The sequence below is a fragment of the Gadus morhua genome, chromosome 4 (genome assembly GCF_902167405.1).
Source record: "Gadus morhua chromosome 4, gadMor3.0, whole genome shotgun sequence".
NCBI lineage: Eukaryota > Metazoa > Chordata > Actinopteri > Gadiformes > Gadidae > Gadus > Gadus morhua.
This window is the reverse complement of record NC_044051.1, coordinates 8784583-8800180: the sequence shown is the minus strand read 5'-3', so window position 1 is coordinate 8800180 and position 15598 is coordinate 8784583. Positions and strand designations below refer to the sequence as shown.

The window sequence follows — 15598 nt, the reverse complement described above, 5'->3', positions numbered from 1 at the left end:
CACTTTCATATTCTCTCTCTCTCTCCCTCTTTCATATTCTCTCTCTCTCCCTCTTTCTTTCTCTCTCTCTCTCTCTCTCTCTCTCTCTCTCTCTCTCTCTCTCTCTCTCTCTCTCTCTCTCTCTCTCTCTCTCTCTCTCTCTCTCTCTCTCTCTCTCTCTCTCTCTCTCTCTCTCTCTCTCTCTCTCTCTAAGTGATCTGGGATTCTGTTGGGCGGGTGACGGGGTGTTGAACATGTGCGTCCCTCCTCTTTCTAACGGCGGGGCTCACGTTATGTGTAAAGTGGATTTCTGCTCTCAGCCGTGGGTTTAGTCGTGCCGAGAGCGGTTCAGGCACACAGCTGTTTCAAGGAGGTAGGAGCCGTCGGGAGAACTTGGATCGCGACCCCCAGGGACCTAAAAAGTCAAAGCGCTGCAGACACGCACCACTGGATGAGCACGGTTCAAGTTGTGTTGGTGTTTTTTTAAAAGGTATCCTTACTTTTATATGCATTGTTGTATTCATCTTTCCCTAACTAAAATATGAGGTTGACGCAACTATGTTACACCCATATGGACTTGGGCGAGACTTTTTAAGAGACTTCAAGAAAAGCCAAATGCTGAATAAGTTGTTGGACTGCATGGCCATTTTATGCTTTTCTTTCTTATAGACAGATAATCATTCATTTTTATGAATTTGACTTGACTGTATTTCATTGATAATCTTGATTGTTTTTATTTGTGGTCGTTGTCAATTAGCTGTGGTTGGAATGTTCCCACACTGATAAAGAAACGATAACAAACGTGTTGATAGAAACAGACACTTGGAAACGCTAATGTCCATTAGGATCAGCTGTCTAGAAAGGATCGCTTGATAATGTTTATTTATTTATTGAATATTACATCCGATTCCTTGTTCTGACAGCTCATATGGAAATCGAATTATATATCTGACATTCCTTTATCACATAGTTGACACTTGCTGTGTTCGTCACATGCATACAAATGTAAATTCGTCGCATTAGACGTAACGGTGTGTTATTCAATAGATTGGCTCGAGATGTTTCTTCAGCTGCTGTGTTTGGTGTGCCTTTGTGCTGGATTCACCCAACAAGGTGAGTGGCCTATACCCTCCTCTAATGACCTTCTGAGTCGTTCTTCTTGTTATTTTTTTTAGTATAGTTTTCGTTCCTTGATTCACACACGCACGCACGCACGCACGCACGCACGCACGCACGCACGCACGCACTCACTCACTCACTCACTCACTCACTCACTCACTCACTCACAGACATACACCTGATGATAAAATGCAAGAAAAATATCTATTGTAGCATTACAAAGTCTGTGTGTGTGTGTGTGTGTGTGTGTGTGTGTGTGTGTGTGTGTGTGTGTGTGTGTGTGTGTGTGTGTGTGTGTGTATGTGTGTGTGTGTGTGTGTGTGTGTGTGTGTGTGTGTCCTCAGCGCCAGCACATGACATCAAGAAGATGGAAGGAAAGAACTCCGCTGTGTCGGGGTCTCTGTCCGGCCAGGTGGTCCTGCCCTGCCACTTCTCCACCCCCGTCTCCGACTCCCCCGCGCTGTCCCCCTCCGAGGCCTCCCCCACCCCGCACCCAGAGGAGCTGAGGGTCAAGTGGACCCGTCTGGACGGGCAGGGGGACCAGGTGGTGCTGGTGTCCCAGGGCGGGGTGATGAAGGTGGGCCAGGACTTCAAGGGCAGGGTGTCGGTGCCCGGCCCGTCGTCGGGGGCCCCGGGCGACGCCTCCCTGACGGTGCTGGGCCTGAGGGCCAGCGACGCCGGCCTCTACCTCTGCAAGGTCATGCACGGGATGGACGACTCTCAGGACTCGGTCTCGCTGAGCGTCAGTGGTGAGTACACGTCAGAGGTGGTGGCGGTAAACGTGTCGTCGACATTGTTATATGTTTTTTTGGGCTATTACGTGTATTTTGAGATCTCGCAGTGCGGCTAGCCAGACGGCTACACAGTCCTCTGGGGGTCAAGGCGTTCAGAGAACATGAACTCCGACTCTGAATAGTTCAGACTCATTTGTAATATAGTGAGAAACGTGGTAGAAAAATCGCTGAGCATCCTCTGTGGGATTATTCACTCGCTGTCGCTGACGGATCCACTAGTTTGGTTTCAGTATCCGATTGAGGCACTGGGAAACTATGACCGAAACTTAAGAAAACGATGAGTCAGAGTGTTTCACCATTACTCCATGTTTCTTCTGTGCACTCATAAATACAATTTTATAACGACACACTGAAAATGAGCAGCAGTCACTGGGCTGGAAGGAGAAAAGTGGACATCTTAATTGAGGCATGCAATTCCCAGCATGCAATTCAGTGAAAAAAATAATATAGATCCAAATATGAAATGTAACCGTGACAACAGCCAGGTGCACCCAAAACTGGCTTCAGCACGTGTGCTATTAAAACACCCAGGGTAGTCATCATTTATTCAGATATAATATAGCACGAAACATGTCAGCAGTAACCCCAGCAACGACAACGACAAAAAACCACTTAATCCGGAAGATGTTGAATGCTATAATGGCACTCTGTCGTTGACTCGTTGCCAAACATCTCCCACTGTTGTCGGTTTCCACTGAGAAGCCAGACAGACAGCCAGGGCAGATATAGGAAGCCAGCACCGCCCGTGTTGGATAATATTTCATCCAGAGCTCCGTGTTCACATGGGCCCAAGACACTCACAAAAAGATTCCACATTTGCACCGAAACATTTGGCTTTGTTCAGCGGTTCCCAGACAAAGGGTCTCTTATGCGCGGGACATACAACTCCGTGTTCACCATCCATTCATTCATTCATTCACATCTTCCCCACGTCGTCTACCCTGCCAGGATATCCCCACAGACAAGATATAATCCCCCCCCCCACTCCCCACTGTTTCCCAGTTGAAAATAATGGAGCCAATTACGCAAGACAACAGCCTCAACGGTTTCGAAATGACAGCTAAAGTAGCCCAACGTCTCGTGGTTCCCTACACCGTAACTCAGCCTAGGCCTTGCCGAACCAGCCTTTGTATTGGCTACAAGAGAGTTTCCACTTCCAAAAAAGAACTTTCCTATTTTTTCTCTTCGGGCAATCATATCTAATTCTGCGTCATTTACGGATAACAGCATCCCTAGGCTCGCAAGCAGTTGAATAATGAAGGTAGTGTTCATCCACTTACAAAAAACAAAAAACATGAATAAGACGGTGATAACAACGTTGTTTGTTTTAACTGCATGTGAAACTGCACTGAGCGGTTTTTGCATTTTGTCTCCATGCCTGTTGTTTTGAAGCGTCCCACTGTGGCAGATTACCACCCCCGCCTCCTGCAAACCCAAAGAATTGAACTCAGCTGCCGGGGGAAATTCAAACCAGAGCAGTGACTGTCAGCTCGGTTTCCCCCCCCCCCCCTGATAATCTGCTCTTCGTAATTCAGCAGATGCTTTTATCTAAAAAGCGACTTCCAGTGACTTCAGATGTGTGTCCTCAGGCTGCAGGAAGCGGTAGTAGGATGCCCAAAGGTCGGGGAACGAACACAGTGCCTTTGACGGTCTAGAGTGGAACCCTTGCCACTGCACTCTCCTTCCCACCCACCCTTAGCCATAGTTGTGATTATTCCCGGTGGTCTTCCTCCTCTCCCCCCCAGGTGTGGTCTTCCACTACCGGGCCAGTGTCAGCCGCTACACCCTGAACTACCCCGCGGCTGTACAGGCCTGCCTGACGGCGGGAGGCAGCATCGCCACCCCTGGACAGCTCAATGCCGCGTTCGAGGACGGGTTTGACCAGTGTGACGCCGGTTGGTTGGCTGACCAGAGTGTCAGGTGCGTGTTTTCATGTATTATCAGTCAGAGTTTCCATTTATTGGATTGTAGTTTGCCGTGCGTCAGTGTCGCGGGATTGGTGTTGTGTTTTTCCGGTTGCATCAGTGATTGTGGCCTGGCAACCGTTTCTAAGCTCTCGTCGAAGGCCGTACTAAGGCAGACCGAAAACATCCAGTGGGATGGACTTCGCATACTTGCTAAGTTATTTTGCTTTTGATAAAACGGTCCTCCTGAATGCCTTGATGTGCGTTTATCGTTTTCTAGGTACCCAATCACGAAGCCCCGTCCAGGTTGCCATGGAGACAGGAAGAACCAGCCGGGAGTGAAAACGTACGGCTTGCGTCCTTCTGACGAGACGTACGATGTTTACTGCTACGTTGAAGAACTCAACGGTAAGTTCCAGCTTTAGTTTAAAGAGTATTTTCTGTTCTAAAGGGATGAACTGTGTGTTTCATGCTACGTAATGCATTCAAATCTACTGCTGCGTCGTCTTTGTGATGGTTGGGTGAATAATCATGTTGTCAATTTATCGTAGCACATTTGATAAGCTAAATACTACGTAGGAGCAGAATATATGATTGCTTTTAGCAACATAATTAACAGGAATGTTCCAGAAATAACATTTAGACTGAAATACCAATGCTGAGTCATCTAACTCGTGTTCAGCAGAGGTTTAACGTTCGGGTAGCGGTTGGGGAGTTCACCTACGGACTGAACCCTGACCCTCCAGCATCCTGACCACTGTACCCTCCCGCCCTCTGTCCCATGCAGGGGAGGTCTTCCACCCGCCCATCTCCTCCAAGCTGTCCCTGGAGGAGGCCCGGCGGGAGTGTCTGACCCGGGACTCGGTGCTGGCCTCTCCGGGCCAGCTGTACGCCGCCTGGAGGGCAGGCTACGGCCGCTGCGACTACGGCTGGCTGTCGGACGGCAGCGTCCGCTACCCCGTCTCCGTGCCAAGGCCTCAGTGCGGCGGGGGGCTTCTGGGGGTCCGGACGTTGTACCGGTTCCAGAACCAGACCGGCTTCCCAAGTCCCGCCACCAAATATGGAGTGTATTGCTTTAAAGGTAAGGTTAATCTCTTATTACTTATGAATTGTAATTAATATAGTCAAAAATTTAGCTCACTGCTTTAAAGGTAAGGTTCATCGCTTATTACTTAGGAATCATAATTATTAATTAATGTTGCCAAATACAGAGTGTTCCACTTAAGGGTTATCTCTATTACTAATGAATCATAATTAATGCTGCCAAATATGGAGTGTACTGCTTTAAGGGTAAAGCAGACAAATCGCTTTCTCCGATGAATCATAGTTCATACTGAAGAGGTTTATCTCCAAGCAGTTAAAAATACATGTCATTAATGAAGTAGGGGTGAGACCTCTTGCGCAAGGTCCCCTACCGGTAGACTGTGGATATTGAACCCAGAACCATCCAGCAGGTGGTTAAATACCCTAACGAATAGACTGTCATATCCTCAATCAGATTCTATTTTTGATCGGTTTTGTCTAAAACAGTAGGCAGGCAATGGCTCAGAGAATAACAGCCGGTTCATTGGTGTCAAAGGGTTTCTCCTGGCTTAACGTCCAGGTGCCCTTGCGCAAGGCACTTTTACGCCGAACTTAGCCTGATGGGCATGCCGGTGGCACCGTGCACAGTTGTCCTTGTCACAGTGTTTGAATGAATGCGTGTTTTTTGGGTTCATATAAGGGGAAAAAACATTGAAGCGCATCACTGTTGTTATAAAGCACCATCCATCCATCCAACATCCATTTACTTTTCCACTTCGTCCAGATTAGGGGTTTGTGAGGGCCGTAGGGCAAGTAGGGTCACCCAGGTGTTCTTCAGCTCATTCTGGTTGTTCCCTGGGTTTTCCCCAGGGCAGCTGGGAGATAACCCCACCCTCTGCGATCAACCACATGGGTCTCTGCCCAGTAGGTCATAGCCATGACTCCCCCTTGGCCTCAACGCTAGTAGCTGCTAGCATTTATAACCAAAATGGCCGCTGGGGGTATAAGGCCTAAGGTTGCTGTAAATTCCGCCCTTCTGAAGTTAAGGGGTTAGCCATAGGCTCAGCCGACATCTTATCACGTGTTCTTCTGTTAGCATGAGTGTTACATCAAATCCTTGTTCCACAGCATGTACAAGGATTTCAAGGAGATCATGATAGCATGCCTTTCATTGTTTTTCTTTTAACAGTAAGTCTCTGGGAAGGGAGCTTGTTTGTTTGAGCCTCTATCTCTGAGTCCTGCTGGGGGCTGTCCAGGCTTCTCGGTCTGCTTGGAGGACATCTTGTATGGGTGGACACCGTTGTGTTCCAGGGAGGCCTTAGAGAAGGCAGGAGAAATACTGAAACGGTTTGAAAGGAGGTCAACATAGCTAAACAAAAGACAAGACAAAGCAGACCGTTTTTGTTTTTTTGGTCCATTGAGACTTCTCCTAATTTCTCCTAGAGGTTCAGACGTTTAAGTTCAGACTTTTGCCTCCAATCTTATCCAAGAGTGACTTCAGTGCAGCTGAGAACTCTCAGAGCTTGGCTTTAACTGCGCAGAAGAGAAACGTTTTTTGTTTTCTTACCAAAGTCGGCTATCTGTGTGTTGAATTGCATCTGGCATCCTGAGACGCGATTGTCGTCATCCGTGGCGCGCCTTACTCTGGCGTTGTCCAGCGGCCAAATCACAGCAGAAAACCCTCTCGGAGAAATGACGCAATACTCCCGCGAGGGGTGGAACCCCACATTTTTGTTGGATTTTGCCCCCCTCTGAAACACAACAAATTGTATAGAAGATGGAACCTCTATGGGGTGACATTTACGACGGGACAATGTTTTGGTTTTTTTACGAGGGGAAAACCCGACTCATGCTCTCTTGCATAGATATTGCAGAAACAGGACAGGTCTTTAATGCATTACAGCTGGACCAAGCCCAGAGGGAGGGGGAGAGGGAAAGGGGGAGACAGAGAGAGAGAGAGAGAGAGAGAGAGAGAGAGAGAGAGAGAGAGAGAGAGAGAGAGAGAGAGAGAGAGAGAGAGAGAGAGAGAGAGAGGGGGGGGGGGAGGCGAATAGCAAAAGTACTGTAACTCCCCGTTAAAGAATAAAGACCGCTTATAAAAAAGACCCCTTCTCCACCACCACCAACACATCCTCCATCACCTTCATCCTTCTCCTCGTATCCCTGACACTCTATTAAATAGTTGTATGCATGAACTACAGAAACACACGCCATTATAAATTCCTGGACGACTGAGCTTGGGGCAGGCATAACAAAATACCTTTATTGCTGTACTGAAAGCTAAAGTGGGTAAATCTTTCAAAAACAAAAGTAAAAAGTATGAGAGAAGCTCTAGCTCAAATCCCACCAATCATTTTGTTCCAAAACAACTAATACAATCAGCTTGCTAAATGTTGCACACAAATACACGTATATAAATATGTTTTTTTAATTTCCATCTTGCTTATTAAACGTTAAACACACATCCAAATGCATAAATATCATTTTTCATTGCCATTTGGAGTATTCAACGCGATAAACACTGTAGTATGTAAATATAAATATATATATATATATACGATGGCATTTCTTAATGTCAAAGCAATGCTAGCTCTGCAGCTGCGGTACTTTCCTACCCGTCACTCTGTCACCTGTCAGGGCTGCCGTGCCAGTCATTCTATCATGTGGTGCAGGCGGGAGCTAGCAGGGCTAACGCACCATAGCCCGACTGGTGCGTAGACAGACCCTAGCCCAGGCCAGATTGCCCCTGGTTGCCAAGCCCATGACATCATGCCTGGGCAGGGTCGAAAGCTTTGGAGTTTGGCTCCACTTTCACCCGGTTCTCCGTAATAAATAATAAGTGATGACTGCGCGACTACGTCCAGAATATAAAGAAACGGTTTGTACATGTGTTGAGGCGGGTTGTTAGCGCCTATGCTATGCTATGTACGTGAAGGAATGTTGTGTGATGACGAAAAGAAAAGAATTAAAGTGAAGAGGAAATAAAGAAAAAAAGATGATTGACACAGAAGGAAAAAAAGGATGTAGCAAGAGAAAGTAAAAAAGGAAACGAAAGAAGAGAGAAACGAAAGAAAGAACGAAAAGGGAGAAAGGAAAGCGAGGGTTGGAGGCACCCCGCCCATGCAGGCGTGTTTCTGACAGCGAGCAAGAAGAAGTCAATTACATGCTGTTTATAAAAGCAGCATGTCAGTGACGTACAGGTCTAGGGCCCTGCTCTCCGGGGACTATCTATATAAATACGGAGAGCAGACCAACACAAAGGAGCATTGTTCCGCACACACCATGGTCTCATGGTCCACGTTGCATCACAATGATACAAACTTTTCAGAGACAGTAAAAAGTAAAAGTAAAAGTTTGTGCTCGGAATGAGTTTGGTTGAGAGCTCAAAACTCTCTTCTGCAAGACGCTTTTTACTGTATGACTAAGGATTAGTCACACAGAAATGAGTGTGCATAGTAGTATGTCTCTTTGTGATTCTTCTTTGCTTTCCTGCCCTAGACAGACCATTGACGTCTGGTCAAGATCTGCCCTAAAAGTGCAGTTTGAAAACGGTTCCCATGTCTTTTATCTAGAACCAAGTTTTTCCTGGACGGCGTCTGTGTCTATTCTTACCCTGACGTTGTTGCACGTAGATTTCTTCCAGTAATCTAAACGGGGGTGTGTTCCTGACAGGTGACTAATGTTTTAAAAATATCCTTCAAGTTTAAAATGTCCTTTTATAGAGCTCTGTGTGCCTACCCTTGTTCTCACGGCTACTTGCTGTTCGAAAAAAGTCTCCTTTTAAGTGTACTCGGTTGCACAGCATCATTCAAACAGTATTCCTCTTGTTGTGTTTCCTGCTGATTGAGAATTGGAACCAAACGCTGCCGTGACATTTCATCTCTCCCTGTTTACACGCTGTCACGATCGCCATGAGTCATAACCAAACCGTTATTTAGAACCTCTGCTTCCTTCCTTCCTTTCCCTGTCCTCTTCTCTGTCATCTCACCCATCCCCCTGTTATTTGCTCTCCTCTCCTCTCTAATTGCCCCTGGATGCTTGGACTCGTGTTTCCACCATGTTTATTTTGCTTTTCTCTAATTTCCCTTTCCTGTTCTGTAGCCAGGCTACCAGACCCTGCCACCGCCGCCCCTGCAGTGGCTGCCAACGTCAACGTTTACACGCCAGCGGCGTTCGTCCCCAGCACCGCCGCCACCGCCGCCACCGTCAAGCCCACCCCGGACTCGGACGCGGCGCACGCCACAACCGAGCAACCCGGGTCGCTAGCCACCTCGCCGACGCCACAGGCGGCCTCGGACACGGCCGGGACGCCGCGCGGAGTCACGCCACGCGTCGCCGTCCGCGCACCAACGACTGCGGGCGCCCACGTCCCCGATGACCCCGCCGTGCGCCCGACCCCGGCCGACACCGACGCACCGTGGTCGACGGAGCGGCCCGGCTCCAGGGCTCCCTCCACCCCCAGCCCGGCCCCGGGCGGCTCCACCCCCGCCCCCGGCACCACCCCTTTCCCGGAGTACGACTCCGGGGACGCGGACATCGACGCCCGTCACGACCGGGTGGAGTCGGTCCCGGGTCGAAGGGACTCCCATGGTCCCATGGTACTCCCGCCGCTGCCCACCCCTCCGACCACCTCGCTGACCCAGCCCCCGCTCCTGGACACCCACCAGGGAGGGGCGGAGCAGGCAGAGGGGGACCAGGCAGAGGGGGACCAGGCAGAGAGCGGCAGCAGCAGCAGTGGAGAGGGGAGCACCAGCGGGGACGCGTCCGGAGGTGCTGAGGATCCCATGCCGGTCATCCCGTCGCAGGCATGGAGCCAAGCTGCCTCCACCCCCACCCCCACCACCTCCACCAGCAGCAGCAGCACGAGCACGAGTCCTTCTTCTTCTTCCTCTTCTTCTTCTTCTTCTTCTTCTTCTTTTTCTTCATCCCAGCCAGGGGTGACCCGCGGCCCGTCTGAGGCTGACGTTACCATGCCGACGGTAGCCGGGGTGACCCCGGAGCCGGGCGTGGGGCAGGAGCAGCGTCCCTGGACCGCCGTGGTGTACAAGGAGACGGAAAAGGAGGCGGAGGAGGCCGGGTCTTCCGACGCTGGCTCCTCCCACTCTTCGTCGGGCCTGGAGGGGGTGACCCAGCCGTACGACCTCAGCCGAGCGCTGGCCGTCCCCGAAGACGCGTCGTCCAAAGCGCCCTACCACCTCATCATCGTGAACGTGCACGACCACAATCAATCGGGTAAGAGTTTGTCGGGCATCAAGGGAGGCGCTTAACATCACACCACACATGTTGGGACGCATGTCGAGGGAGGATGAAGTATTGGTGTTTCTGTTGCGAAACTTTAGCAGAAATAGGAATTTTTGCAATTCCTCGAAATTAGCCCCAGAATCCCTGCCCGATTAGTCACTCCTTCCCTGAGTTCCTCCCTATTCTTCTCTCTGACTCCATATGTGAACATATATGGAAACAAACAGGCACACACGTGCAAACAGAAACACGCATAACTCTCTCTCTTAAGGCAAACCGAGGCTTCTTTTTGTGCGTACTGTGTGTGTGTCCGTGCGTTAATGACCGCTCAGAGAGGGAGCTCACCTCAGGTGCAGTGCAAGGGGTACTATTACGCATTTCACATTTCATGCCGGTTCCCACGATATGGCTTCCACGTGTGTCCATAAAGTCTTAATAAGGACACACAGGCGCATATTGTTTGAGCCGAGACCACCCTCTCTCGGCAGGGGGGCCCCCCAGAACCAAATCATAACCAACGCAGGGTCCTAAGTGCCTCCGAGATATATACAAACAGCATGTCTTCAGCCAGACGCGAGTCGTTGGCTCACCTTCATCAACAAGACACGAGAAGTGTTTCCTCATTCTTTTGGAGCACGTCGTGTAAACCCCCAGTCGGCAATTAAACGCAATCGACTTCGTACGGCACGGAGCCAGGCATACGGGGAACAGAGCGGAAGATTGCGCGAATCGAGTCGATGTTTATCGTGTTTCCCATGTGTTTTCTTGAAACTAGCTTGTACGAAATGTTTTTGGTAACGCGAGGCCGTTTCTGTGTTCCATACCAAGCCGCGGCCCTGTTTACATTCGAGGCAAACATGTCAATAGAGTAAACATCACCATCGCTTTGAATGGTCTAACGATCCGATCGGCAGACCAACACACAGCAGTTTGGTGTTTGGCCTCCGATGGGTTTCAGTGGGATTCCTTTCCATCATCCTAGTTGAACTTCCAACAAGTCTGTTTGATGCTCAAACAGACTTTGGATAAAAACATCCAAGCTTCAAATACACAGTCCCGAAAGTCGTAAAGACAGGCTCACGACGTAAGAAGAACTGCCATCCTTTAATCAGAACCTGGGAATATTTACTTTCGTTAAAGCCGGGACAATTTGCCGTCAACATCAAAATGCGACCTGGCTCCCTTGTTGTGACTTTCTGTTTGTTCGAATAGCATGAAAAGCAAGAGGTTGAGTTACCGATCTGAACGACTGATCTCTGTTTACAGTCAGCCATATCCTGGACATACTGAACAAGCCGCTGGGGATAGGCGAGGACGGGAAGATCAGCTTCCCCCAGCTCACGGACATGTCCCTGGGGCTCGGCACTGACTTCCTGCTGGGTCCAGGGGACGCGGACGACGTGGACCCGGCCGCCACCGCCACCTTGCCGCCGACGCTCACCTTCATCAACGGGAAACAAGAGGTACCTTCGTCTGCGGCGCACCGGGTAGAGCGCGTGCCATGAAGTACCGGTCCTTATCGCAGCGACTGGGGTTCTGTTCCTTTGCTGCATGTCTTCCCCGCTATCTCCCATACCTTCTTGTCTACCTCACTTTACATTTAAAGGAAAAAACCTTAAATAATTAAAATCTTTAAAAAAGAGGTACCTTCGTCTCCCGTCAACCAACACACGTCGGCTACATTTTTATGTATTATTTGCTGTATAATAATGTGAGTGTATAATTGTAAATAAATGTATATATGAATTAAAACCATAACCTTAGTTAACAGGAACACCATTATAAAACATGTACATCAATAGTAAATTAAAAGATCAGTAGTCAACCTTGATACTGCATTAACTGGAATTTTTTCCACTTCTCCTATGGTGCAATTTCTTTGTGATATTCTTTGTTATCATTCTTTTTTATCATGTGCGACCTCCTCTGCCCCTCCCAGGTTCACCTGGAGACAAGCCTACCGCAGGAGGCCCGCGGAGACCAGTTCGAGGCGGCCACGCCCGAATACTTCCACCGAGAGGACAATGAGGTGAAGGAGGAGGTAGAGGAGGTCGGCCCTCACTTCGACTACGCGTCCATCCTGATCCCCTCGGAGGAAGCGCCAGTAGAGCGCCCAGACGAGACGCCCGGAGACATCACCTCCTCTCCTTCGGTCGCAGAAACGGCGGTGGTGGAGGTGTCGGACGGATCTGGGGAGGCCGCCACCCCCTCCTCCGACCGCGCGTACCCCGTCACCCCGCGGACTGCCTCGGTCGACCTCCGGTCTTCCACGGCGACAGCCCGCTCCGCCACCGCCACCGCCAACGCCACCGCCACCGCAACCGCTACCGCCACCGCCACCGCCACCGCCACCGCCACCGCCACCGCCACCGCCACCGCCACCCCCGAATCGTCCGCCGCCGCCACCCGCCCGTCTCCCACGGCGCCGCTCCCGTCCTCGGCTGTCCCGTCCGGGCAGGTCACCGCGGGCGCTCGCCCCTACGAGGAGACGGAGGGCTCGGCATTCCTCCCCGCCTCCACCCTGGAAGGGGACGTGTTCCCCGACGGGGGGTCCGCCGATGGGGCCCTGCTGCTCCCGGCCACGACCACCACCACCGCCGCCGCCGCCAGCACCACCACCGCCGCCGCCAGCACCACCACCGCCGCCGCCAGCACCACCACCGCCGCCGCCAGCACCACCACCGCCGCCGCCAGCACCACCACCGCCGCCGCCAGCACCACCGCCGTCACCACCACCGGCACCACCACCGGCACCACCATAGGCACCACCATAGGCACCACCATAGGCACCACCGCCGGCACCACCACCAGCACCACCATCGGCACCACCATAGGCACCACCGCCGGCACCACCATAGGCACCACCGCCGGCACCACCATCGGCACCACGGGTCCCCCCAGCGCCCGAGAAGGTCAGCCCCGCGTCGACGTGACGGACGAGACGGAATTAGAAAGTGGAGGAGGCCCAGATCGGCCCACGTACACCCCGTCCTATGCGGGGCAAAGCTCAACAGCCCTGCCCTCCGGGGAGACCCCCGCCGAGAACCGGGGGGAGAGGGAGGACTTTGAGGGCTCGGCGTCGGCCGATGGAGACGGCTCCGGGGAGGACGAGTCGGTCAAAGACACCACCACCACGGTGAAGCCCCCTCCCTACACCATCCTCCCCCTGGTCCCGGTGGCCGTCACGGGGCAGGAGGTGGGCTCGGAGCCCGGCTCCGGTTTGGACCAGTTCTCCGGAGACGAGGAGACCTCCGGGGATCAGGAGGGCGGCTCCGGCGACCTCACGCCTCACGGGCACGTCGCCTACACTGTCCTGCCCACGGCCGCCATCCCCACCGGCACCGTCGCCGCCGGAGACCGCCGGAGCGCCGGAGCGTCGACGTCGTCGTCATTGACGACGACGTCCGGCGTGGGCGCCGAGGAGCAGACAACGACAACACAGCGCGTTGTGATGGCGCCGGTACAAACAACACAGGCTAGCACGACCGCGGCAGCACAGAGCACACAGAGAAGCACAACCCAGGCAGACACGACCACGCGATCGAGTCGAAGCCGAGCAGACACGACCACGCGATCGAGTCAAAGCCGAGCAAACACAACGACACAATCGAGTCAAAGGCGAGCAGACACAACCACACAATCGAGTCAAAGCCGAGCAGACACGACCACACAATCGAGTCAAAGCCGAGCAGACACAACGACACAATCGAGTCAAAGCCGAGCGGACACAACGACACAATCGAGTCAAAGCCGAGCGGACACAACGACACAATCGAGTCAAAGCCGAGCGGACACAACGACACAATCGAGTCAAAGCCGAGCGGACACAACGACACAATCGAGTCAAAGCCGAGCGGACACAACGACACAATCGAGTCAAAGCCGAGCGGACACAACGACACAATCGAGTCAAAGGCGAGCAGACACAACCACACAATCGAGTCCGAATCAGATGGAGCAAACAACACAGGACAGCGTGAGTCAGGTACGCAAAACGACGCAATCTGTGTCAAACCTGGCAGCCGAAACCACGAAGGACGCTATAAGAGTCGACCAAATCAAACAAGTCAGTCCAACCCGCGAGGTTCAAACCACGCAGGGGCGCCACACGGACCCCTCTCCGACGGCCCCCCACGATCACACCCCCCGTCCCGGGGAGCCCACATCCACCTCTTCGTCCCCTACCCGAGAGGTTCAAACCACGCAGGGGCGCCACACGGACCCCTCTCCGACGGCCCCCCACGATCACACCCCCCGTTCCGGGGAGCCCACATCCACCTCTTCGTCCCCTACCCGGTCCACAACCCCAGTCACAGGCCAGATCAAACTTTCTGAAGAAGACCACCCTGCGCTTTCCACCACCCCTCCTCCCCCACCTGCCCCCACTCCCTCTGACCACCACACCCGTTCCACCACTCAGCGGGCGGCGACCTCTGACCCCTCCTCCCGCACCGCCTGCACCAGCACCACCACCTCCCTCCCAACCACGGCTCTACCTGACGACGAGTTTGTGGACTACGACAGTAGGAACGAGAGTGTGGTCCTGGTGGAGGCCAGACCCGGGGTGTCGACGGAGGAAGGGGAACGGAACGGCACCGAGGGGTCCGTGGTCGTCATCCGAGGTGAATCGGTCCTGGACCGGGACGTGGATGTCCAAGGTAGGACACGTTTGGGGGTGGTCCGCAAGCAAGTGTGTCTTTAAAGGTGACATATTATACCACCAGGTGTGAGTGGGATTAGCCGTTACAAGCCGTTTTGGAAATCGGCCTCTTCTGACATCACAAGTGGGCGTGTCCACCTAGATGTGTGCTGGATAGATCAGTCTACCAGCCCTACCCAGTGGACCGTAGCAAACGTTGCTCATCTATCCGTCACACATCTAGGTGGACACGCCCACTTGTGATGTCAGAAGAGGCTTGTAACGGCTAATCACACTCACACCTGGAAGTATAATATTTATATTATCTACCTCTAAAAAGTTGATGTCATGAGGCCGTTCATGAGCCCCTATTGACTTTGCAAGTTGTTGTTGTGTTGTTGTTGTTGTTGTAGGTCTCTCGCCCTGTGTGGTGAACGGGTGTCAGAACGGAGCGTCCTGCTTCATGAAGGAGACGACCCCCATCTGTCTGTGTGCACCGGGCTACACCGGACAATACTGCCACATCGGTGAGTGTGTGTGCGTGGGAGTGTGTTTGTGTGTGTGTGTGTGTCCTGGTGTGAATTCCAGTGTATCTGTGTGTGTGTACTCATACATGCACGTTTAGGGGCGTGTGTGTGTGTGTGTGTGTGTGTGTGTGTGTGTGTGTGTGTGTGTGTGTGTGTGTGTGTATGTGTGTGTGTGTGTGTGTGTGTGTGTGTGCGTGTGTGTGTGTGTGTGTGCGTGCGTGTGTGTGTGTGTGTGTGTGTGTGTGTGTGTGTGTGTGTGTGTGTGTGTGGCTTCGTGCCTCTATGTGTGCCTCTAAGGAGATAACGGGCCGATGAGTCTAACAGACTGGTGTGGAGATGACAGACAGACGGCCGAGGAGATAACCTAGCATA

The 15598-nt window shown here is 52.3% G+C and overlaps 1 protein-coding gene across 1 annotated transcript in view; it reads left to right on the top strand.

Annotated features, from left to right (window-relative positions):
• The first annotated feature begins 211 nt into the window (after positions 1-211).
• Positions 212-15598, top strand: part of vcanb (versican b) — a 24441-nt gene continuing 9054 nt past the window's right edge. Inside the window, exons 1-11 of the mRNA XM_030355689.1 lie at positions 212-469; positions 1027-1092; positions 1443-1847; positions 3638-3812; positions 4077-4204; positions 4584-4877; positions 8921-10051; positions 11327-11523; positions 12000-12764; positions 12807-14718; positions 15113-15226. Of these exons, the coding sequence (XP_030211549.1) occupies positions 1038-1092; positions 1443-1847; positions 3638-3812; positions 4077-4204; positions 4584-4877; positions 8921-10051; positions 11327-11523; positions 12000-12764; positions 12807-14718; positions 15113-15226 (5176 nt within the window). The 5' untranslated portion in view covers positions 212-469; positions 1027-1037. The remainder of the gene's footprint in view (positions 470-1026; positions 1093-1442; positions 1848-3637; positions 3813-4076; positions 4205-4583; positions 4878-8920; positions 10052-11326; positions 11524-11999; positions 12765-12806; positions 14719-15112; positions 15227-15598) is intronic.